Consider the following 25,974-nt stretch of genomic DNA (forward strand, 5'->3'; position numbering starts at 1 on the left):
AACCCTCAGCCATGGAAATTAGAAGTCTCTGATTTGATAGCCTTCCAATGATTTCCTAAGAAACTTCTTCACCTCCCAGTAATATTCATCATAGGGAGTATAATAATTTTGAAAAGTATAATAATTTTGAAGACCTGATTTAACAAGGATTGCCTAAGATAAAAGCTATAGTCTCTACAGGTAAGTAGTGGTCAAGAAGCTGGGGAGAGGGAAAATTGTTATTTTATTTATTCTTAAAATTGTTATTTTAATTATTATTCTTATTGCTAGTAATTCTTGTAAAAATAATGATGACTTCTATGCCACTTTTAACTTTACAAAATGCATTCTTAAAGATTGTAAAATCCATGAGGGAGAGAACCATGTCTTATTAATCTTATCTATTTCCTCAGTGCCTTGCCTCCTTGTCCCCCCCTTATATTAGCTTCTTAATAGTTTACTAGTTAATTAATGTTCCTGATGCAGGAGAGAAATTGAAATGAATATAGTCCAGGGATATATGGTCGGGTGTCTGCTTTGTTGCATCCTTCTTTCCTAACTATTTGTCCATTCCTCAGGATTTGACTGGAGTCTTCATTTCAAATGGGAACAAATTCCCATAGAGCAGAAGATGTCCCGAATAGATCCCACCCAGCCAATTCGGTAGGTTGGCTTCTCTCTTGTTTCTGGGCTTTGAGCCTCAAAGATATCAAAAGGAAGGAAGGAAGGAAGAAAGGAAAGAAAGAAGAAAGGAAGGAAGGAAGAAAAAAGAAAGAAAGAAAAAAAGAAAGGAAGGAAGGAAGGGAGATAGGGGGAAGGAAGAAGGAAAAAAGGAAAGGAGGAAGGAAGGAGTGAATGAATGAATGAATGAATAAAAAAGCATTTATCAAGTCAAGTTTACTATGTGTCAGATATTGTGCTAAGCACTGACATTACAGATGCAGAAATGAAATATAGTCCTTTATCTTAAGGATATTATTATTATTTGCTGAGGCAACTGGGATTAAGTGACAGTGTCACACAGCCAGGAAGTGTTAAGTGTCTGAGGCCAATTTGAACTCAGATCCTCCTGACTTCAGGGCTGGTATTCTATCTACTACACCAACTAGTTGTCCCACCTTAAGGTTATTATAAAGAAAAAATTATTATAAAGAAAAACAGTACATAGAGGTCAAAGGAATATTGGCCAGGGAGATGTTTTGGTCTGGAAAGTCACCAGGATTTTGAATGTAGCATTGATTGATCATCAATTGATGTGTCTTTTCTAGAGGCAATGGTAGTAATGATTTGATTAAAGTTCTCTAAGAAAGAAGTAGAAAGTAGGAAATGAGAAGTAGGTCTGGGGCAGACAGGGCAGAAAATAAACAGGGTGAAGATAAGGACATAGTCCTGGAAGGTTCAGGGCTGAATATCTTAACTCCTTCAGGGTATGATCTATGAAGAGTTGGTTTGGAAGGTTTTCCTTCCGAACACACAGCAGTGTGGAAAAACAGCCAGGGTGAGGACACACTAGTTTCAGGAAATTCAGGGCTGGAGTTCTTAGCTCCTCTAAAGCATCTTTCAAACGTTATCTTTTAAATGATCTATATCCAAGTTAGGTTGAAATGCTTGAAAAGGACAATAAGTAGGTAACGTGAGCTTTTAGCAATGTGAAGACAAAAGAGCTGCTGTGTGTGTTAGTAACCCCCCTCTTTAGGAAGCTGTGATGATTAGTATGTGGGTGATGCTGTATGAAAGATCACTGAATGGGAAAAGGGGTAGAGAGAGGGTGCTCTTGTTTTGTAGGCACCCTCATGGATTCTTTGCAGATTTTGTGGATTCTTTTTCCCTTTTACTCCCAGAACACCCGTCATAGCTGGAGGGATCTTTGTGATTGACAAGGCCTGGTTTAACCACTTGGGAAAATACGATACTCAAATGGACATCTGGGGTGGGGAGAATTTTGGTGAGTTGGAAAATAACTTCTGCCACATTGATTATTCAGATTTTATTCATTCATTTATTCAATTATTTCATTCATTCAATTATTCATTATTCAGATATAGGAATGATAACAATAACAACTAGAATAGCTGACATTTACATAGCATTTAATTCATCAAAAGATTAGTAAGTATTTTTTCTGGGCTATGCTATTCTAAAGACTGTAAATAAAAAAATACAAAAGTGAGATAGGCTCTCTCACTGAGGAGTTTAAGCCATGATGGATGGACCAGTGCCAAAGTCTCCCATGTCTCACAATTGATTCCAAAGTTTTTCAGTTTTAATAATGAAAAAAAGCAAATAGAAGCAGTCAGATAGCTTAGTGGATAGATTGCTGAACCCGAATTCAGGAGGACTTATCTTTCTGAGTCAAATCTAAGCATCAGACACTTACTACTATGTAATCCTGGGCAAGTTACAATCCTGTTTGCCTCAATTTCCTCATCTGTAAAATGAGTTGGAGAAAAGAAATGGCAAACCACTCCAGTATGTTTGCCAAGAAAACTCCAAATGGGGTCACAAAATCAGGTACAACTGAAATGATTGAACAACAACAAAACCCCCCAGGATAGCTCGTGAGGTCACAAAGTGAGAGGTTTTAGTGGAGATCTCAAGACAAAACTTTGGAGTACATTGGGCAGTGAAACAGCAAAGAAGACTGAGAAGGAACAGTCAGACAGCCAGGAAGAGAATATTAGAGAGGATAATGTTTTAAAAAACCCAAAGAAAAAAGCATATCCAGAATAAGGTGATCAGTGGCAAGTGAAGGAAAGAGCCTAAGATGGATGAGGACTGAGAAAAGACCATTAGATTTGTCCATTAAGACACCATTAGTACCTTTGGAGCACTTTTCAATAAAGTTGGAAACCAGGTAGCGAAGGGTTAAGTAATGTTGTGAGGAGAGGAAGTAGAGTGTTTTTGAGAGTGAACATACTAGAAACCCCAAAGGAGGTTTTCAAGGATGGGAAGGGATGTGATACAGAGCTTTGATCAAAGTAGCAGCCAATGAACAGGAGCCACCTCAGAAGAGAGGAAAATCTGGAGCCAACTGAGGAGATGCCATCTGGATTAGTAAGGAAAATGTGGCTTGGGTGGCTTCCCCCAGCTAATCAGACTTTATATGTCTCAGGAACTGACCAACAAGGGTGATTTGTTCCTCCTTACTCATGTCTAGAATATGCCTCCTAGACAGAGACTGGAAATAATGCAGAGGCAAAGTTATCCTATGTGATTAAATGTTCCCTCCTTTTAAACAGTTCTTCTTTTGCTCATCACTTACCTTGTTACTTGTCCAGATTTGGATATTCATCCTGGGTGTATGTGTGTTTCACATATATTTGTATACAGATAGGTGATTTAAACTGAACACAAGTATATATCCAACATGAATAAGTGAAAAGCTTTATTAGTACTAAGCTCTGGGGAAAAATAGAAAAATAGATCATTTTTCTCTCAAAGAGCTTACATTCTAATGGGAGACAACAGATATAGGAGATTCCTACATCATAAGAGTTAGGAGGGAGGGAAATCAAGTGCACTTACCTTTTACCTTTTACCATCCTCTGACCAATTCCTACTAACCATTGAGTCTCTTGCAGAGCTCTCTTTCCGGGTGTGGATGTGTGGTGGCAGCTTAGAGATTGTCCCCTGCAGCCGAGTGGGCCATGTCTTCAGGAAGCGACACCCATATGACTTCCCTGAGGGTAATGCCCTCACATACATAAAGTAGGTACCCTGGGAAGAGGCAGAAAGGATCTGAGGGATGGGGTTGGGGGAAGGAACCTAACAGTTTTCTCTCTAATTCCTCTCTTTCCATTTTGCTTTGAAAGACTTGGTACTTTACTCATTACAATTACTCATGTAATTACCTCATCAGCTTCCAAAAATAAGTTCTTGTAATACCTGGCTTGTAGAGCAAGAATTAGGTTCAGAGTTACCATTCCATTCCAACCATTTGGAGAAATAGGGATAAGGCAAGGAAGATGACAGATGTTACCTATGTCTGCCAGTCCTAGGGATGGGAAATTAGAAGTAAAAACAATTCAGACAAACCTAGTCTGGACCTGCCCAAAATGTCCATCACCACTTACTTTTCCAATTCTGATATGGTCCCTGTGGCAACATGAACCATATGACTCTATACCAACAGAGAACCTGTTAACTCACCTCAGGAAACCATATTGATGAAATGAGATGAAAAAACCCCAAAAGGACTAATTACCTCCCAGTTTAAACATTTCCTCTATTATTCTGGCTATAACTGTATATAACCAGCATATATAGGCTGGTTCAATCCAATATATACCAGAACCCAGTGGTTCTATTCAATTCAGTTGTTTCCCTTAGCCTTGGTGCTGCTCTGGTGAATAATCCACTATCCATATAGCACCACCTGTGTTGTTGTTTGTCTGCATACCCTACAGTGTTCTTTTCTCTCTTCTTTAACAATAGTGAGATTTCTCTACCTTCTCCACATGCTGTCTCACTAGATCTCTCACTCCTGCACAACTATCAAATTAACCCTGTGATACATTTGGTTTTTCCCCAAATCATTTCCCATAAAATGATCCATAAGCAACTAGTCATTCATAGATAACTCCTTTGTCTAGACCAGGGTTCTTAATTTTTAATGGAATCAAGGGCTCCTTTGGTGGTCTAGTGATATCACTGGAACACTTCTGAGAGTAATGTTTTTAAATCTATAAAATAAAATACATAAGATTACAAAGAAAACTAATTACATTGAAATAAAGACATAATTAAGTTCAGGGGGTAATAAGTTCATTATAATTACATTATAATGGGGGAACTTAACAGATATAAGAGGTTTCATCTATAATATGTGTACATCATAGGAGTTGGGAATGTAATTCCTTGAAATTTATCCACAGAGCCCTGTGTGTTGTATGTATGGGAGGACAGGATGTCCATTAACACCAAATTTTAAAATTTTTTTTAAGTTTCATGCTTAAAGACACTCTGCTCAGGGGTTCAATACCTACCTGTGCAGCGACACAAGTTCTGACCCAAGCCTTAGTCACAAAAAAACTGAGCATGACAATATGGTCCGATCACCACAAAACCACCCTCCTTCCAGAAAAACACCTCTACTTATGCCATTAATGATTGTGAGTCAGTAGTGTTAGTAATGTATATGAAAGACAACTTTATAAAAAAAAATTAGTTTATCCAAAATACCAATGGCTATTCACCAACCATCTAAAGCACTTAATATTTTATCAAAAGTCCAAAATGATTAAAACCTGTTTGTTTTTAAAGAACTTTATTTCCCCTGCCACCCCAAGCCCATGATAGGACAACTCCCAAGATGTGACAGAGTAACAGATGCATATGTCCCCCTTGCTCTTGAAAGACCTATAAAGCTGACCTTCAGACAGATTCCTGTATTTATTTATGTCTTTCTCTCACACCTTCTTTGGCTTTTTCAGGAATACCAAGCGCACTGCAGAGGTTTGGATGGATGAATACAAACAATATTACTATGAAGCCCGGCCATCTGCCATTGGAAAATCCTTCGGCAGGTAAGCTTTGGATGGTGTGTCCATTTATTATTCTGCAAGGGACCTTTGTGGAAGAGGTTGGGGGAGGTTAATAATCTTACAACCAACAAGGCAGTTAGGTTGCACAGTAGATAGAGTGCAGGGTCTGTAGTCAAGAAATTCATCCTTTTCCTGAATTTAACCCTGGCAAATCATTTAATCCTATTTGCCTTCATTTCCATCTGTAAAATAAGCTGGAGAAGGAAATGGCAAATCACTCCAGGATCTTTGCCAAGAAAATTCACCAAAATAGGGTCACAAAGAATTGGACATGACTGAAACTAACTAAAAAAAACAACCAACTGGCCTAGCACAACTTCTTCAGTTACCCCCAATAATAACAATCCAGGAAAAAGAGCTTCATCTTAAATAGTCAAAATGCAATTCTTCTCTGCTACATATGACAAAGGAAAGATGTCTGACTCAGCAAAAAGAGCTGTGGGAGAAGGGGGGAGGGAACAAACATTACTGTGTGCCAGGCACTATGGTAAATACCTTACAAATTATTATCTTATTAGATCCTCACATTCATTCTGGGAGATGGTTGCTGTTATGATCTCCATTTTATAGTTGAGGAAATTGAAACAGATAGAAGTGATGGAATGGAGTGGCCATCCAGTCCAGATTATGAATAGTAGAAGGTATCATACAAGAAGTATCATACAAAAGCCTCTCTTAGCTATCAGAGTGCTTAGTTAAGATAGTCAGGGCCAATGTGGCCAACAAAACATATGAAAATATGTTTTGTGTGATTTCATGTGTATAATCAACATCAAATTGCTTACCTTCTTAAGAGTAGGTAAGGGACAGAGGAGAGGGAGAGAATTTGGAACTTGAATTTTTAAAAAATGATTGTTGAAAAATTTTTATATGTCATTGGGAAATATTTAATAATATAAATAAAAATAATTCTTAACAAAGATAGTACCAGTTCCTCTAGGGAATATACAAACAAATGGCTTATATCCCAAGCTCTAGGTATAACAAAAACTCAGAAACAATCCTACACATTGCAATCTCTGGTCTCTTCTCAACTTTTGTCTTCCAATAGGCCAGTGTTGCTTTGCATATACAAGGAAATCATAATAAAATGGAAACTTCAAAACTAAATGTTTTTGTACCATCACATTGAAGGAAAAGAGGCAAATAACCTTATTTTGGCAATTTATTTAAGTTAAAAAATCTTTCAGAGACCTGGACTTCTTTTTTTTTATTTATTTTTTATTTTATAATAACTTTTTATTGACAGAACCCATGCCAGGGTAATTTTTTTACAACATTATCCCTTGCATTCACTTCTGTTCCGATTTTTCCCCACCCTTTCTCCACCCCCTCCCCCAGATGGCAAGTAGTCCTGGAAATGTTAAATATGTTAAATATGTTGCAGTATATTCTAGATACAATATATGTTTGCAGAACTGAACAGTTCTCTTGTTGTACAGGGAGAATTGGATTCAGAAGGTAAAAATAACCCGGGAAGAAAAACAAAAATGCAAATAGTTTACATTCATTTCCCAGTGTTCTTTCTCTGGGTGTAGCTGCTTCTGTCCATCTTTGATCAGTTGGAACTTAGTTAGGTCTCTTTGTCAAAGAAATCCACTTCCATCAGAATACATCCTCAAACAGTATCATTGTTGAGGTATATAATGATCTCCAGGTTCTGCCCATTTCACTTAGCATCAGTTCATGTAAGTCTCGCCAGTCCTCTCTGTATTCATCCTGCTGGTCATTTCTTACAGAACAATAATATTCCATAACATTCATATACCACAATTTACTCAACCATTCTCCAAGTGATGGGCAGCCATTCATTTTCCAGTTTCTAGCCACTACGAACAGGGCTGCCACAAACATTTTTGTACATACAAGTCCCTTTCCCTCTTTGTATCTCTTTGGGATATAAGCCCAGAAGTAACACTGCTGGATCAAAGGTTATGCACAGTTTGATAACTGTTTGGGCATAATTCCAGATTGCTCTCCAGAATGGTTGGATTTGTTCACAACTCCACCAACAATGCATCAATGTCCCAGTTTTCCTGCATCCCCTCCAACATTCATCATTATTTTTTCCTGTCATCTTAGCCAATCTGACACGTGTGTAGTGGTATCTCAGAGTTGCAGAGACCTGGATTTCAATATGAACTCTAATACTAGCTGTGTGACAACCTCTCTGGGCTTCAGTGTTGTCATTTTTCAAATCAAGGAGTTGGATTAAATAAACTCCTTGATTTGAAAATTCCAGCTCTAAATCCCATGAACTTCTTGTTGTTGTTCTGTCATTTCAATTGGGTCCAACTCCATTTGGGGTTTTCTTGGCAAAGATTCTGGAGTGATTTGCTATTTCTTTTTTACCTCATTTTACAGATGAGGAAAATGAGGCAAATAAATTAAGTGACTTGTCCAGGGTCACATGATTTGTAAATATCTGAGGCCAGATTTAATAGGGCAAGAGTGAGTAGGTTCAGACTTTAGGCCTATTTGTCCTAACAATCTCCTAACAATGAGGGTCTCCTTTATTCTTCAGAGTAACATTTTCCTGCTCCCCCCACAGTTCTGTTCTTTGACTTCTAATAAGTGCTTGTCAAACTGAACTGAATTTTCCTTTCAGTATAGCTGACCGAGAAGAGCAGAGGAAGAAGATGAACTGCAAGTCTTTCCAGTGGTACCTGGAGAATGTCTATCCAGAGCTCAAGTGAGTAAATCTCTCCAGTTTATATAATATTTGACCATAAACTACTAATGATAAGTTGTAAAAAAGAAGGCTAATGGGGCAATCTCCTGTGCTACTTGGAATAGGGTCTGGGATGATCATTTTATGGAAACCTAGAAAAGAAAAGGATCAGGGGATGGTTGATGTTTAGTGACATTCTTCTTTCCCCTTCCTCTTTAAGTCCTTCCTGTGTCCATAAATATCATCCCAGGGGGCTGGCCTCTTTGCTCTTAGTCTTGAGCTCCCTACCAGCCCCTAGACACAGAGAGCAGAGTAAAGGCTGCGGGGAAGTTGTGATATAAAAGTAAAAAACTGGAGAAAAGAAGAGATAGAAATAAAAAATGTTGTGAGATTGATTTGTAATGAAACATTCTAGGTTTTCTAATATTCAAATGAGCATTAACTATTTCATAGCAGGCACCCACATAGTCAATTATTTTTTTTCTAGATGGGGTGGCCCAGAGACAAAATATTTCACAAAATTCTTGGTAATTATTTTCATTGACTGTTTTTTACTCCTCTTCTCCCCTTCTTTTCCTTCCCCTCCCCTCCTCTTCAAACCCCTCCCTTCTTCCTTTTCTCCTTTTTTCTTTCTTTCTTTTAATTGTTGTTCAGTCGTTTCAATCACATCCAATTCTTCGTGACCCCATTTGGGTTTTCTCAGCAAAGATGCTAGAGTAGTTTAACATTTCCTTCACAGGCTTATTTTATAGATAAGGAAACTTGGGCAGACAGAATTAAGTGACTTGCCCAGGATCATACAGATATTAAGTGTCTGAGGCCAGATTTGTACTCAGGAAAATGAATCTTCCTGATTCCAGGCCTGGCACTTTATGCACTGCACCCCATTCATTCTTTTCACAAAGATTTATTAAGTACCAAGATCATACGGTTCTAGGTATAAAGGATACAAAGACAAATGCCCTTGATGATTTTACATTACATACTCACACTCTGTGTTCTGATCACATTGGTCTACTTAAGTCCTTAAGATTCCTTTTCTCACCTTTTTTGCCTTTGTACAGATACCTGAAATGTCTTTCCTTTTCAACTCCACCTAGGGGAATTTCTTGTTCTCTTCAAGGCTCAGTTTAAATGCTACCTTTCTCAAAAAGTATTTCATGATCCTCCCCAGTTTATAGTACTCTCTACCATTACCCTCCAAAATGACTTTATATTTATTTGGTATGTATTTATTTTTACTTATTTGTGTCCATACTGTTTCCTCCTAATGGATAATAAATTCCTTGAGGTCAAGGATTGTTTCTTTTGTGTCTTTATCCCTCATCTACTGCAGTGCAAGGCCCATTGGTTGTACTTTAATATTTATTGAAGGGAATCAAATGGAAGGAGCTTATATTCTATGGTTGGAGCATGTTCTATTGATACCCTTTATTTTTTTAAACAGTGATCACACAATGTCTATATCCTAACCTCCACCATCACTATTCCCCCCCCCCCAAAGCATCCCTTGGGGAAAAAAATGGAACAAAGCATTTTTTCTTGTGCAGCTCTTAAACTGACTCTGAAGGCATCTTCAAAAGAAAAATTTCATAAATATTTTGAGCAGTTTTGTTGGCAGGAACATGTCCCTTCTCTCCCTCCCCTCAAGGGACTGCTCTAAAGGAAACAACATTTCTTTTGGATGGATAGCTTATGATGTATTTGTTTAAAAGTGACTCTTATTTTTATAATAATAATAACAATAATAAATGGATGTTATTATCCTAATTTTACAGATGAGGAAACTGAGGCAGATGGGAATAGAATTTGAATTCAGGTCTTATTGACTTCAATTTCAGAATTTCACCTATTACCTAGCTGCCCTCAGTAGTTTCACCTTTTCTGCTATTTGGATAGTAAGCTCCTACAAAGGAAGGAGAAAGAAGGGAAAGGCTCAAGGAAGATGTATGATGGTAGAGAATGGTAATGTGTTCACCAAGCTAGAAGGGACATGAGATTTGAAGACAGGGGACCCAGATTAAATCTTAGTTTTGCTGATCCCTACTTGTGTGACCTCAGTGTTCCTGACACCATAGTAATCAAGATATTTAGAAAAAGAGTAAAAAAAAAAGCTGGTGTATTTTGAGGAAAATGACCAATATAATTTTGTAGTTCATAAATTACACAGGGGATACAATAAGAAGTTATTGGTAGAATGAGGAAGCATAATTGTGGTGGTTTGGGGTCCTTCCTGAAGATCTTTTGTTTACATTTATGAGTTCTCCTGAGAGCCTTCTCCCCTTACAGCACATTTTCTCCTTGGATTTGGGCTATAGTCACTACCCCTCCCAAAGGGTGTGCCTTTGTCTAAGATCCCTGGCAGTAAGAAGTCTCAGTTCCCTTCCCATAATAGGGAAGCATACAAGAAGAGATACCTTCAAGCCAGAAGGTTGTAATAATGAATGAATAATCATTCATTGATAATCTAATAATTATTAATACATTATGATTGTTAGCTGTATTTATAAAGTACCTCAAGATATGCAGATCAGTTTCCTTGCAACATTTTATGAGATAAGTAGTATAGGTTATTTATATACATTTTACAGAGAAGGAAACTGAGGCACAGAGAGATTTAAGTGCCACCCATAGCCATATAGCTAATAAAATGGAATTTGAATCCAGGTCCCTTGACTCTATAGCCAGTGGTCTTCCTATTACATAGGGAGGAAATTCCAAAGGCAGCACTCATATTAACACAACTGAATGTCCTTTTCTTTCAGGATCCCTGAAAAAGAGTTGATTCCTGGGATCATTAAGCAAGGAACGAATTGCTTGGAGTCCCAGGGTCAGGATACAGCAGGAAACAATCTGGTTGTTGTGGGGGGCTGCAAAGGGACTTCAAATAATCCTCTCATGACCCAGGTGAGCTTCTTGGCAAGTTGGTTCCATTCTTCTGAAGTCTGATCCAAGTGGCCTCATCCCCCAAAGTGGGATGAAAGTATGAGAAAAGCTCTAGGTGATGTTTTAATAGCAAAGTTGCTATGGAAACATGGGGTTCTTCAATCAATCCACTTCCTCTTTCTCCATCTAGAATCATCACATCCATTTCCCCAAGAAGTCCATCACCACTTAGACTTTCTTCCCATCTTTCCTGCTGTATCCCCATCAACTTCCCAGCAGCTATCTTCTGAGTGCCAGTTAATACCCTCCTTCTATGAATCAGTCTGTGTAAGCTTCACCCTGAAGGCAAAAAAAGTGTCTATGAATGCTACCAAGTAAATGCATATATCTTTCATGAATAAATATATACTAGGACTCATAGAATCTCAGAGAAGGTAGAACTACTGAGAATTGAATCCAAGCATCCTGCTCCACCACTCAATTCCTTAGTTCCTCTGTATTAGTTCCTCCACCTTCCTCTCTAAATAGCCACCCTTGATATCTTATACATTAACATTTTATTCATTCATTTGTTCATTTTTAGCATTTATTTTTCAAAACTTTGAGTCCAAATTTTCCCATCCCTCTCTACTCTTCCCTATCCATTGAAAAGGCAAACAATATGATATGACTTGTACATGTAAAGTCATACAAACATATTTACAAATTAATCATGTTGCCAGAAAAAAAGGAAAAAGAAAGTGGAAAAAAAAAGTATGTTTTAATCTACATTTAGAGTCTAGACAGTCTTTCTGGAGGTGGATAGTATTTTTCATGAATCTTTTGAAATTGTCTTGAATCACTATATTGGCCAGCCAAGTCTTTCACAGTTGATCATTGTTATAATATTGCTTTTACTGTGTACAATGATCCCCTCCCTAGTTATTCTATTAACGCTATAATATAGGAAATAATGAGCAGATACTTTAAAATATCCAAAGCACTTATTATAAACATTACAAAATTCTCTCTCTCTTCCTCAATATATGTATTTTTTAAATGTACATCTATATGTGGGCAACTAGGTGGTACAGTAGATAGAGTGCTGGGCCCAGAATCAGAAAGACTCATCTTCATGAGTTCAAATCTGGCCTCAGTCGCTTACTAGCAATGTGACCTTGGTCACATCATTTAACCCTATTTGCCTCAGTTTCCTTATCTGTAAAATGAGCTGGAATAGGAAATGGCAAATTGTTCCTGTTAGGATTCTTACAAGGTGCTAAGTGGGTTGTCTAATTTTAGCATCGTGCTTAGCAGTTCTCTGGCTCACTAATGTATTTAGTACTCATTGGAGTTCTACAAGATTCACAAGTTAGATGCCTACAATCCCACTCTTGGAGGAGGAGTCAACCTTTGAGTTCATACCTCTAAAAGAGCATATAAAAGGACAAGCTCACTAGAAGCTCTTGAAGCCTCAGCCTGGAAGCACTCGGGGAGATTGAGAAGCCAGGATTCAGTTGGGCAGAATGAAGGATTCAGAGAGAGCTGGAGGCAGAAGCTGGCAAAGGCAAAGGACTAGCAAAAAGAGCTCTCAGAACCAAGGAAAGCTAAGCAGGCTATTTTGAAGGAGACAATAAAGGATTTGGATTTTAACTCCTGGCTGCACTTGAGGTGATTATTACTTTGAACTGAATCTAAGGCTGCCTCCAGAAGCCCCCAAGAAACCTGCTCGCAGAGAACGATCATATTTTAGAAAAGAAGAACACTACATGTTCCACTATCTTTGCCAAGAAAACCCCTAAAAAGGGACCACAAAAAATTGGACATGACTGAAATGACTAAACAGCAACAAATGTATATTGATAGATAATGTATCTATATATACATATATATGTTTCTATGAGTTACATATGTGCACATACTTATAAAACTCTTTGCAGAGATAGGTATGGAAAGATAGGTTGTTTTAGAGTCAGCTTCACAGCAATGAGGATTCAAAGGCAGGCCTCAGACAGGAGGCCTTCCTGGACTGACTTATTGTAATTACATGGCGCTACTGTGGATTCTAATTCTCACAATCCTCTAGAAGGCTATGACAACTTGGTCCTTTCAAATATTTTACTTTAGTCATATATGGATATATCCATTCTGTGCTTATGGAATATCCTTATTAGGGCAGTGAATTGAGTGAATCTACCAGAGGTGGTAGGCCCTGGAAAATCAAGGGAAGAGAGCAAAATACTTGGATGAGATTCTCCCATTGGTCAAGTAGAATATTTGAAATTTTATAAGCACAGAAACAAGAAAATAGATGTAAGTACTGAGTTATATTACAAACCCATTTTGTTTGTGTAAACAATAAAAAAGATAACCATCTGTCAAAGAATCTTAGTCCTAATGCTAATGAGATTCTTTCTATTTTTTCTACCTTGTAGGAGTGGGTATTCAGTGATCCTGTTATCAGGCAACAAGACAAGTGTCTCTCCATCACATCTTTTTCTACAGGGTCCCAAGTCACTTTGGAGGCCTGCAATCAGAAAGATGGTAGACAGGTATGTGGCAGCATGTAAATCTTAGCCTTTCTCTTACTCCTGTGGATGATTCTGTCATCCCTTGCCCAAACAGCAAAGTTATTATTATCTTTCACAACATGAGATGAAATAAAGCCTGATAATGGACAGAGGCTAGATGAGGGCCACTATCAGGGGGAACTTCAGACTGGGAGTTCTTTTGAGTAGACCAAGGTAAAGATTAGGGAATTATATCATTGAATGTTTGCACTGGAAGGGATCTTATGCATCATCAAATTCACTCCCCTTATTTTTCAGCTAAAAAAATTGAGGTTCAGAAAAAGGAAGGGACTTATTCTATTGTGGTAATAATAGTACCTTACAGACCTAACCACTTACAAAAGCTTTCATACACACTATGCCTATTATTGTCACCCAAATCTTTCTTGAGACTCAGCTAATACTCTGATTAGTGAATAGATCTCTCTCTGCCTCCCTTTCAGAGTAAGTACCATGTTCTAATGGAAAGAGCCTGGGAGTCAATATTCTAATTTCTAATCCTGGTTCTAACATGAACTAATTGTGTGACTTTGGGCAAATCCCTTGATTTCTGTGGGTCCATAGTTTCTTCATCTGTAAAATGTGGAGTCTTGAAGATTCCCTTACGACCAAAGTATGGCAAATGTTTAACAACTATTTCTCTAGGAAAAGAAAAACACACCTGACAAACTTTTACATATAATCTGCATTAATAACACTTTAAGTCTGTACAGTCGACAGCAAAGTAGTACAGTGGCTTGGAAGCAGGAAGATCTGAATTCAAATTTTACCTCAGGTACTTACTAATTATGTGACACTGGGCAAGTCATTTAGCTCTATTTGTCTCAGTTTTCTCATCTGTAAAATGAAGACAGACATGGCAAATCATTTCATTATCTTTGCCAAGAAAACTCCTAAATGGAGTAATAAAGAGTTAAAGGTGGCTGCTACAACTGCATGACAAAAATCAACAAAACAGTAGAGCAAGCTCTGATTTATAGTGTTTGCCTACTTCTAAGGTTTAAAAGCTCATACTGAAAATTTAACAATAACCTCTCCAGGACCATTAGAGTTGGCTGTGGCACATCTGACAGGGATAACTCTCAATTTCAATGGTTCAATGATCTCTTTTAATCTATGTAGGGGCAGTTTGGCGATATAGAGTAGGGCTTCTTCTTCCTTTTTTTTTTTTTTAACAAGTTATCTTTATTTTATTTTATTTTTTTATTTTTCTAAATATATACAAAGACCGTTTTCTCTATTCATCTTTGCAAAACTATGTGCTCCAAATCTTCCTACCTCTTTTTCCTTCCCTTCCCAAGATAGCTAGCAATCTTATAAAGGTTAAATGTGTACAATTCTTCTAAACATATTTCCATATTTATCATGCTGAGCAAAAGAAAATATCATATCAAAAAGATAAAAACACAAGAAAGAAAAATAAGCAATAAAAAAGCAAAAAGATAAAAATATTATACTTTCATCTATGTTCAGTCTTCATAGTTCTCTCTCTGTATGTGGATGGCATTTTCCATCATAAATCTATTGGAATTGCCTTGAATCACCTCATTGTTGAAAAAAACCAAATTCATCAAGTTGATTATCACATAATCTTGTTATTGCTGTGTACAATGTTCTCTTAATTCTGGTCACTTCACTTAGTTCATGTAAGTCTTTCCAGGCTTTTCTGAAATCATTTCTTATAGAACAATAATATTCCATTACAATCATATATCATGATTTATTCAGCCATTCCCCAACTGAGGGGCATCCCTTCAATTTCCAGTTTCTTGCCACTACAAAAAGGGTTGCTACAACCATTTTTGCACATGTGAGTCCTTTTCCCTTTTTTATGGTCTTTTTTTGGGATACAAGCCCAGGGATCCAGACACTTAGGGATCAAAGGGTATGTAGTTTTATAGCCCTTTGGACATAGTTCTAAATTGTAGAGCAGGGCTTCTCTTAAACTTTTCCCATTTGCAACGCTTTTTTTTGCCTCAGAGATTTCTACATGATTTCAAGGTATATAGACATATGAAATAGGTAAACAAATTAAATATTTGCTGATAATAAATCATAATTTTGTGATCCCCATATTCACAGTTTACGAAACTTTGAGATGGACATAAGTTCATGTCCTTATTTGTTTTTGACCCCAGGAAGATTATTAACCTTGTAAAAGTTGTAAAAAATACAATTGTAAAAAATAATGGTACTTATGTCATAGATTTGTTGCAAGGTTCAAAAGAGATAACATATGTAATGTGCTTTGCAAGCCCTAAAGCACTAAATAGATGCTAGATAGTATTATTTTCACAGCATCCCCCTTTTTTAAGTTAAGCCAGATATCATTAATCCATTATAGATGAGAATACTGAAGCACAAAAGTGAAATGGTTTGCCCAGAATTACATAACTTGATAAGAGAACTGAGAATAGAAGCTTTGTTCCTAACTCCCAAGCCAGTGTTCCTTTTCCCACTCAAAATTGCTGTTTCTCGTGTGCCTTCTTGATACCCTCTTTGTGGGAGATGCAACAAATGAGTGCCCATTGACTGGGAACTTTTGACAGGGACTTTCTGTCACACAAGATCACACAGAATCTGAGTTGGAAGGAACTCAGAGGCTAACAGATCCAACCTATAACTGTACAAGGATCTCTGACATTATCATCAAGAAGTAGTCATCCAGTCTCTGTTCTAAGACCTCTAAGAAGGGAGAAACTACTACCTCCAGAAACAAACCATTCCACTTTTAGCATAGTTCTATCACTGGAAAGTTTTTCCTCACATCTAGCCAAAATCTCTTTGTAATTTCCACCCATTGTTTCTAGTTTTCCCCTTCTGGAATCCAAGCAAAACAAGTCTCATCTATCTTCCTTCAAATATTTAAAAACATCTATCATGTCATCCCATTAAGTTTTTTTCTTTTCTAGGCTCAACAACCCCTTTTTCCTCAACCTCAGCCCTTTCACCATCTTGGTTGCTTACCTTTAGAGGGCTGCTCTCCAACTTATTAATCTCTCATTGTACCAAACCTTCCCCATCTTCCTTCCACTTCTAATATAGAGCCTTCTAAGTCCCAATCTACCTTGCCCCCTTCTAGTCCAACAAAAACATTCCTATCCCTTAGTGGATGGGAGAAGCATTCATTATTTTCCCCCCCCACTATACTAGAGTAATAGAAGAATTTTCACAGTCACCTCGTTAGTTGTTTTCTTTCAGTCTTCCTTTTCAAGATTTAACTTCTTCCTCTTATCTCCAGCTAAAGTACATTGAATTTAGGGTTTTTCCCTATGCCTACCATGGCTCCTATTTCTATACACATAGTAGTTGAGATGAAGCCTCTGCCTCTATACAACATATTCTCTTGCTTCTTGGTCCAGAAAATTTCTATATGTCCTGATCTGGATAAAGTTATTAGGAGTGAAGGACCATGCAGTTCTCCAGGTTTTTTTTTTTTTTTTTTACCTAAGACCACAGAATCTTCTCCTTCATTCCTATCTTCCAACTCTTCATTTCCAAGTCATTTCAGATTTCACAAATCCAAGAGGATCTGGTATACTTGTGTAGAATGATGAAAGCAGCATGGTAGAGTAGAAAAACCAGTGAACTAACAGACAAAAGCTTGTCATTTAATTTTGTCAGACATAACCAATTTTTTATGACCCTATTTGAAGTTTTCTTGGCAAAGATATCGGAGTGGTTTGTTTCTTTCTCTAGCTCATTTTACAGACAAGGAAACTGAGATAAACAGATTTAAGTGACTTGCCCAGGATCATATAGCTAGTAAGTGTGTGAGACTGGATTTGAACTTGTGAAGATGAGACTTCCTGATTCTAAGTTCAGTGCTCTGTCCACTGAGCCACCTAGTTACCCAGCACACAAAACACCTAGATTCTAAACCATATTTTTATGCTGTTGGTTATGTTACTATGGACAAGTAATCATCCCCTTCCCCTAATCCTTGTTTTCCTCATTGTTCAAGTTAGGAGATAGATCTTTCTTACCTATCATACAAAAGTAGTAGGAAACCAAATTTAGATGTGAAAATATCTTGAAAAAGTTGGGAAAAACTCCATACACATTCAAGGCAGTATTCATTTTCAGAGCTTCCTGGAATTGGTCAGTTCATAGAGAAGTTGGTTGAGTTGGGAGAAGACCAGTTGGCCTCGAGACTGTCAACTTATAGAATTCTTACTAGACTGGTCAAGGGTAAAACAAACAATATAACTGATGAACAGGTTTTTTTAACTCAAGTTCATATGTAATATTTGTAGATTATTTAGGCTGGTAAGGAATATCTAGTCCAATCCTTCATTTATGGATAAGAAAACTGAGTTTAAATGGTCTGTCTCTATTCCTGCAACTAGTTAGTGGCGGAACTGGGACTTAACTACAAGACTCCTTACTACAAGGCAGTGGAAATTTATAGCATGTTGTGAATGTCAGAAGTGGAAAATATACAACGAGAGGATATCCTAAGGAATCAGGTGGTGCCAGCTGTTTCTTCTTAAATTATTTCTTTTCTATTTACTGTCAGCTCTCTGATGTCCCTAAACAAAGGTCCCTGGATAATTCCATTGAAGAATCATCCCCATCATTTTTTTTTTTTGCCTTCTTGATAGAAAAAAGAATGGGAGAAAGGAGAGAATTTAGAATTAAAAATAAATATTTTAATTTTTTTTTAAAAAAAAATAATTGCTCCATATTTTTACCATGTTTAAAACATATATAGGATTACTTGCTATCTAGGGGAGGGGATGGGGAGAAGGGGAAATTGTAATGCGAGGTTTTTAATAGTCAATGTTGAAAAATCATCCTTGCATGTTTTCAAAATAAAAAATTTCAATAAAAATTTTTTTAAAAGAATTATTTCTTAAAATTTACATTCCCTGCTCTTCTAGAGCCAAGGTTGTGTGTAATCCTGCAAAAGTCCTCTTTTCAGTTCCACTCAGCAGTTTATTGCATGGAAATACCAATGTAGACTCCCCTCTGCTCAGCCCTTGCTCCCTAACCTTGACATTGCATTAATCTCTTACTCTCACAATTAATGTAGATCATCACTGCTTTATTATCTCTTTCCCTGGCTCCTTCATTTGCAGAAATGACAGCATGAATACTTGTACTCAGCCTTGGAGCTGCTCCTTCACATTACTGAGCCAAATGATGTGGTTAGCATCAATCATTTCTTCCTAAGGAAAATGGGACTAATTCCCGGTACTGAGCCTGGAGTTTGAAAGACTTGAGTTCAAATTCTGCCTCAGACATTTACTAGCTGTGTGACACTGGGCAAGGCACTTCACCTCTTTCTATCTGCTTCAGTTTCCCCAACTGTAAAATATGAGGATCAAATGACAATACATTTTTAAAAAGGTACTTAGCACCTGGCACTTGGGCACTTATTTTCTTCTCTTTCTTCCCTAATCCCTTCCATCATTTCAAAATACTCAAATTTATATTATATATATTTTTTCAAAGATTTAAATGTGTACATGTTGTTTCCCCCAAATAAAACGTAAACTCTTTATGATAAAGGGGTTCATTTTTGTCTTTGTATCTCCTTCATCTAGCACAGTGCTTGGCACATAGAAAATGCCCCCAAAATTTGATTAAGAAGTAAGACAAGAGAACTAGATACAAAATTTGGCATTCATTCCTACTTCCATCTTGAGCCATTGAGTAGCATTGTGCTCCAACGTAGATCAAAGCCCCAAGTTTTCTCTTGGTTTCCTGATGATATCTCTTTCTTTCTGAGGATAAGCCACTTTCCAGATAATTTCCAGCTGTTTTCTTTCATTATTAGACTGGAGAAAACTGAGACACCAGGAAGTGAACAAGTAGTTTCAGATGTCCCTGATAAATCTATAATGGGGACAAGAAAGAAATCCAGCTCTTCTTCACATTATTCATAACCCAAGCTGTCATCTTCACCAAGGTGACAGGGTTATTCCCATGGGAGAACTAAAAAAAATTGACCTCAAATCCACAGACATGTGGTACAAAGTGCATGAGGTAGTGTGTCTTTATTTTGGGAAGTAAAGGATTCAAATGGACTAAAATTTCATATAGTTTATAAAAGACGAAACTAAACTCTAAGGATACTTGGCACCAGGGAGTAACCACTTCATTTTTAATAATAACTTTTTTGGAGGGGGAAGACTGGTCTAGATCTGTGATTTTTATTGATTATGGGAATTGCAATATGGAAATTCTCACCACTGATATAATTATATAGAATTGTCTGAAGGCACAGAAAAATTGGGTAACTTGTCCATGATCACAGGGTAAATATGTGGCAGAGGCAGGGTTTGAATGTAGAGGGTCTTTTAGGTTTTGCAGTGATCCTCTCCCAGACTGCCACTCATAGCAAAGATCTGGTCTGTTTAAGTGGTGGGTGAATAAACAGCTCACTGAACTTGTCACCCCCTAAAGAGAAATGCTAGACAGATTGTCTCAAGTGTTATAGCAACTTAAAAATCGTTATAGCTTAAAATAACACATTTTTGAAACATCGTGGACATAAAGTGATTCTGAAATTGTAGAGTATGGTGGTGGACATATACAAGAGATGCCATATAAATGCCCAGTTAGGGTTATTTTAAAAAGAAAAACCTGCTTTTTTCTCTTTCTTCCTCCTACTAGAAATGGAAGATGAAAGGTACTTTTATCCAGCACTTTGTCAGTGGCCTCTGTTTGGAGAACCAACCCCCACAGGTGGTGACTGGACTATGCCAAGTGGATTCACCTGCCCAACAGTGGGAACTAATACAAGCTACATGATGGTAGCCCCAAGGACCTCATCATTCCTTTTTGCATGAGACTTTGGGGCTGGAATGGGGTTAGGGTGGGGGAGTGTCAAACTGGGCTGTTTTCATCTTGTCAGTGTTTCTGTTGGGATCATCAACAAACATAACCACAATGTTAAGTGTTTTTTCAAAGCTCATGTTGGGGGGAGGAGGGAGGCAGTGGTACATCCACGGACTCCCTTCCCCTACCAGTTCTACCTGTACTCCTCGCCTTACTCATGGTAATGGAAATGGTACAGATTTTGGACTGTGACTCAAAGATTGGGCAGAGTTGGGGGTGGTACTTTGCCCTTTTCTTATTTCCCATCCCTATAAACATCCCTGACCCCTGTGCCCCCAAGCCTAGTTTACCCACAAGGAGGGACAATGGCTTGTTTGTGAACATGTGGATGATGTTGTTGTGTGGGGACAGGAAGGTCTAATTCCTTCTCTGTGGTGTAGCTGGCTCCTAATTGGGGTCCTAGGCTACAGAAGGACAATGGAGTAATGGAATGGGAGGGGTGGAAGAGAACCATGATATGGGAAAGAAATGACTAAAAAATGGGATAACCATCAGAAGAGATGGGTCAAGGGTAAAGGATAAGGGAAAAGCCCAGAGTCTACACAGAAGAAATCCCAGAATCACATGTATGTGTATGAAATGTATGAATGTATGAAAATGTATAAAAAGGCAATGTATGAGAAGACAGAAAAATGGTTAAGTTGTTGAAAGGATAAAATAGACAAAAGATAAAAGTACTCCCTTGTCAATACCTTCTTGGATCTTCTGAGTTGAGAGCTTCTAATAGAACTTTGATGTTTAAATTTCTGTCAGGTTAAAAAAGACCTTTTAGTAAGAAGGCTTGGAAGGCCAGTTCATTAAATTGTTCTTGGTGACTCTTCCTTTAGGACTTGGACAATTTCCTCTTGGTATTAATTTCTTAACCCCAATTTCTTATGCTGGAATCCTCTAGAACAGTGGTCTCCAAATTTTTTTAATCTTGCATCCTTATAAGTTTCAAAAAGAAAAACAATAACCTTTTTAAAAAAATAAAATGGTAGTTATTCTAGGGGGAGGAGAGTTTCCAATGGAATCTATACAGCAACTACTTTAGGTACCAAGTGATAGTTAAATTATAAATGCTCTGAGGGGCTGATGCTATACTATGATGAGTGAAGGGCAAGTGTGGTTGTGTTAGAGCTTGTCTCTATTGGCTATCATGAGGAGGATGGGATCTGACCCACCTTCCTACCATTGGTTGGCCAAAGTCAAGCCCTCCCCCGTCCCCAGCTCTTTTGGGATAATGTCATACACACCCGGGGGTCCACACCCCACTTTGGAGACACTCTTGAAAGAAGCTGGACTCTGAAAGAATTTAAATGACTACTAACATATGCATTCTAGCTCTCCTCCCTACCCACCACTTTCCCCCTCCTCCGATTATGACTTGTGCCTTATGAAAGGTCATATTTCTTTATAAGGAGGATGTTGTCTTGGAGTAGAAGGAATGGGGCTCCTTTGCATGGTATGAATAATAACTGTCTCTTTTCAGAATCCCCAAGGCTACTCCAATCCCTGCTGTTATTGAAGGAATGATAGAGAAGAGCCAGTCTTGCGAGCTCTAGTTGAGAAAAGAAGCTCTCACTTCCTTCCCTCCTCTACACATTGGCCTCCTTGTAGAGTTCCTCCTTCCCCTTTGCAGGAAGGCATATCCTTAGGGGATCTCTCTGGTGGCCAAAGATTGTGTGTCTACTTTCTAGTCTTCCATGATTCTCTTGGAACCAATCTCCACATAGCTGTCTTCTTTCTGGACTTAGGTATTGCCCTGGTACTACAAGGGCCTGAAAAAAACAAAAAGATAAAACATTAGCTCTGTATAGCTCTGGATCTTTCTAGATGGAAAATACAAGTACCCTCATGTTACTTTCTTCTTGATATCTATAGCATATTGAGTTATCACATCTACTCCTGTATCATTCATTTGTATGGTATCCAAAGGTTCTGTGAGAGCAAATATCTGTAATTATATGAAAGAATGTCTCAACAAGTCTTTCTTTTTCCGAACTATCACTTTCAAGGATATTTCCCAACTTTAGGGGAATGTTGTCAGTGTCCTCCCATATTTATGTTACAGGAATGTCTTCCCAGACACTCCTAGAGAGTAACTGCGTTAGCCCCATACCTCTCAGAGAGCAGTATGGTGTGTTTACCCATGGACCAGTGTTAAATGTTGCTTCATCCATTCTTGTCCCTCCAGGTGAATTAACACCACCCAATCCAGTCTAAACCAATCCAAGTTCATTCAACAAACATGCATCATGCCCCTCCTATGTGCTCTCAACACAATGGACAGCCTTCATTTGATTTGGGCCACAGGTTTAGTATAAAAAATGAATAAAGTTCTGAAGCATTTCAGGATAGGTTGTAGGAGTAAACAGTCCTTAGGTAGAGTTTGGATTGATGTGATGAGAAAATAATTCTATCCGATGGGCTGACTCCAAGGGCCCCAAATTTGTTCCCATCGAACATATCCAAAAGCTCAGAGCCACTTTGTTTCCATTCTTCTTGACCAAAGCATGTGCTACTTAGCTGTCCTTGGGGAACTTGTCTCTATGAACATCTGGAATAAAACCCTCTCAAATATATGTGTGCACCACCTTCTCCCTATTGCCCTGGCCAGGAGTATCTGACATCTTGATTGGCAGTTAGTAGCTTCTTGCCCTTATGTTCTTCACTGATACCCCAATGCCTCTGGGTGGGGTTCCCATAGTGTTTTACAAATGACATTATTATTTGCTACATAATTCCTGGAATCCAGTGGTACAGAGGAGGTTTGAGAATAACAATGATGACAATGATAATAAATGATTCCTTGCAACAACTAGAAGTGACCTCTTGTTTGATTCTCACAACAGTAACATGAGGGTGGTAAGACTTTTTATAAACAAGGAAGCTGGGACATAGGCTACATGACTGATTCCAGAATATACAAATGGGGTTGTGATAAGGTTAAAATAAAAATATGACTTTCCTCTGGGGTTGAAAGATGGCAAAATGACCCCTGACCTAGGGAGAATCCATATAAAATCATAATAATGTCAGGATTGGGAACCATCTGTGAACTCCAAGCCACCCTATTACGTTTTATAGGAGCCTGTTGCAAACTAAAGCTCCAAGGTCCCCATGTGGTCCCTTTACATCTAATAGCAGGAAGTATAAGGAAAGGAGAGATCTTTGGCAATCTGAAATAAGGATGTAGCAGAGCTGGGGATGTGGTACCTGTGAGGTACCTGACAGATTAAATTCTGATATCTTTGAAGGGACAGGATCATCATACCTGCTTTGTATTTTTTGTTTGTCTTCCCCTTGTCAGGGGCATGAGGAAAGTTTGGATATAGGTGAAGGACTACAAATTTCTTTTCCTACATTTCCATTTTCTTTTCATTTTACAGAAAAGGAGAATGAGGCAAACAGTGTTACGTGATTTGCCCAGCATCACACAGCTAGGAAGTACCTGTGGCCAGATTTGAACCTGACTCCAACTCCTATATTTCATCTACCGTGCCACCTGGAAAATAGATTAGGAAAAAACTGGGAATTATGAAGAAAACAGAGTAGATGTCTATTAAGCCCCAAAGCTCAGAGTTAGCTTTATTGCGTGGAAGAGATCCTGGAGTGGTTTGCCATTTTCTTCTCCTGCTCATTTTACAGATCTGAAAACAGAGGCAAACAGGTAAAATGGTTGGCCCAGGGTTACACAGCTGGAGTCTGTGGTCAGATTTAAACTCAGGAGGATGAATCTTCTGACTACAGGACCAGCACTAGTGCCAGAACAGATCCACCGCGCCCCCTAGCTGCCCATAAATACTTACAATGGTCTGGATTTAATTCAGGATCCCAAGAAGACAACCTAGGTTGCCAAGTATTACCATCTCAACCTCTACTTCAGATTACCTGCTGAGGCCATACAGGGCATACAGTGCTGAATTTGGAATCAGGGAGACATGTTTCTAATCCTGCCTCAAATACATACCAGCTGGCACTAGGCAAATCACAACCTCTCCCTAAATCTCAATTTTTTTCATATGTATAATGGGAATCATAATCCTCATAGGATTGTTGTAAGACTGAAAGGAGATAATTTGTCAGAAATGCATTGTAAATTCTAAAGCTTTACAGAAACATCATTCCTTTCCAAGGAAACTACTGCCTTAATTATTCACAAATATTTGGTTTTTATTTTTATACTGTAATGCCAGAGAAACTGAGCAAGACAGAGATTAGAGACCAATTCAATAGTTTATTAAATGGAGAGAGATACTGAGACCAAATGGATCTTGGTCCCAGGGCTGGACCAGACTAGCATCTCAAAGAGTCCAGCTCTGAGTACTGGGACAGCAAGCTTTTTTATAGGATAACACGAACAGTGACATAATGGGGGAGGTATCTGAGTGGGGATAACCTAATGGAGGGGGAAACCTCTAGGATGACACAATGGAGGGAGGTTACTGATATTCTAATGACACCTAAAATGGATAAACCTTTATCCTGTCAAACATTAAGAAGGAATGTCTATAACCTAAAGATATAAAACCTTCATCTCATCAACCATTTAAGAGGGAATGATTATAACCTGAGGTTTTGGGGCAGAGCATCTGAGGTAGACCTTTATCTCATCAAACATTAAGAGGGAAAGGTTATAACTTGAGGCATAATAAATAGGACAATTAGGGAAACTAGGTCAGAACATCAAAAGGGAACTGAGGCACAACAATACTGCTTTCTCTCAAAGGTTTTCCTTTTGCCCAGGAAAAAAATAGCATCTAAGAAAGTTTTGTGTTTAATTTTTCCCTTTCATAAACTGATAAAAACATTATATTATTTATACATTTAAACTATTAAAAGTTTATTAAAAATCATTATTAAGAAGCACTAAGAAGTTGGGAGTACCCTGTGTAAGCACTTCTTAAACATTCTCTCTTTGCCTCAAAACCATCAGTTTTTATAGATTACTCCATTTTATAGATAAGGAAACTTAAGGCTTGGAGAGGTCAACTGGTCATACAGCTAGAATGCATTAAAGGTTGAATCCCGCTTCTGACTCTCAGATAGCTGATTCCTCGGGCCACTAGCTCCTTTAGGCTTAAGCCTTTAGGAAGGGGCTGAACTCCTGTAACTAATTCACATTTCTGCATAGGCTACATATCTACACTTATCTGAGAAATCCTTCTGTCACTCCTCAGGAAACTGATAGCACTTAGTTATTGAAAGTATGGTTTGGCAGAAGTCAGCACAGTATTAGGTACTGAAGATACAAGGACAAAAATGAATCTGGTCCTGCCCTCAAGAAGATTATGGTCTATCAAGGGGAAAACATTGGTATATACAAAGGATATACAAGGTGATTTCGGGGGGTGAGCTAGTTCTAGCTAAAAGAGTCAAGAAAAGGCCTTAAAAAGCTAGCTTTGAAGGAAATTAGATGTTCTAAGAAGTAGGGATGGGTTAAGAAGAAAGAAAATGTATTTGAGATATAGGAGGAAGCCAGTGCAAAGGCACAGTACGTAGGCCAGTTTGGTTAAAC

At 38.1% G+C, this 25,974-nt stretch overlaps 1 protein-coding gene across 1 annotated transcript in view; it reads left to right on the top strand.

Moving 5' to 3' along the window:
• Positions 1–23,280, top strand: part of GALNT16 (polypeptide N-acetylgalactosaminyltransferase 16) — a 112,810-nt gene extending 89,530 nt beyond the window's left edge. Inside the window, exons 8-15 of the mRNA XM_051977899.1 lie at positions 558–642; positions 1,821–1,924; positions 3,561–3,687; positions 5,412–5,504; positions 8,131–8,214; positions 10,959–11,100; positions 13,494–13,610; positions 20,250–23,280. Coding sequence (XP_051833859.1) covers positions 558–642; positions 1,821–1,924; positions 3,561–3,687; positions 5,412–5,504; positions 8,131–8,214; positions 10,959–11,100; positions 13,494–13,610; positions 20,250–20,387 — 890 coding nt within the window. The 3' untranslated portion in view covers positions 20,388–23,280. The remainder of the gene's footprint in view (positions 1–557; positions 643–1,820; positions 1,925–3,560; positions 3,688–5,411; positions 5,505–8,130; positions 8,215–10,958; positions 11,101–13,493; positions 13,611–20,249) is intronic.
• Positions 23,281–25,974: the final 2,694 nt, after the last annotated feature.

Source organism: Antechinus flavipes, chromosome 2 (genome assembly GCF_016432865.1).
Source record: "Antechinus flavipes isolate AdamAnt ecotype Samford, QLD, Australia chromosome 2, AdamAnt_v2, whole genome shotgun sequence".
NCBI lineage: Eukaryota > Metazoa > Chordata > Mammalia > Dasyuromorphia > Dasyuridae > Antechinus > Antechinus flavipes.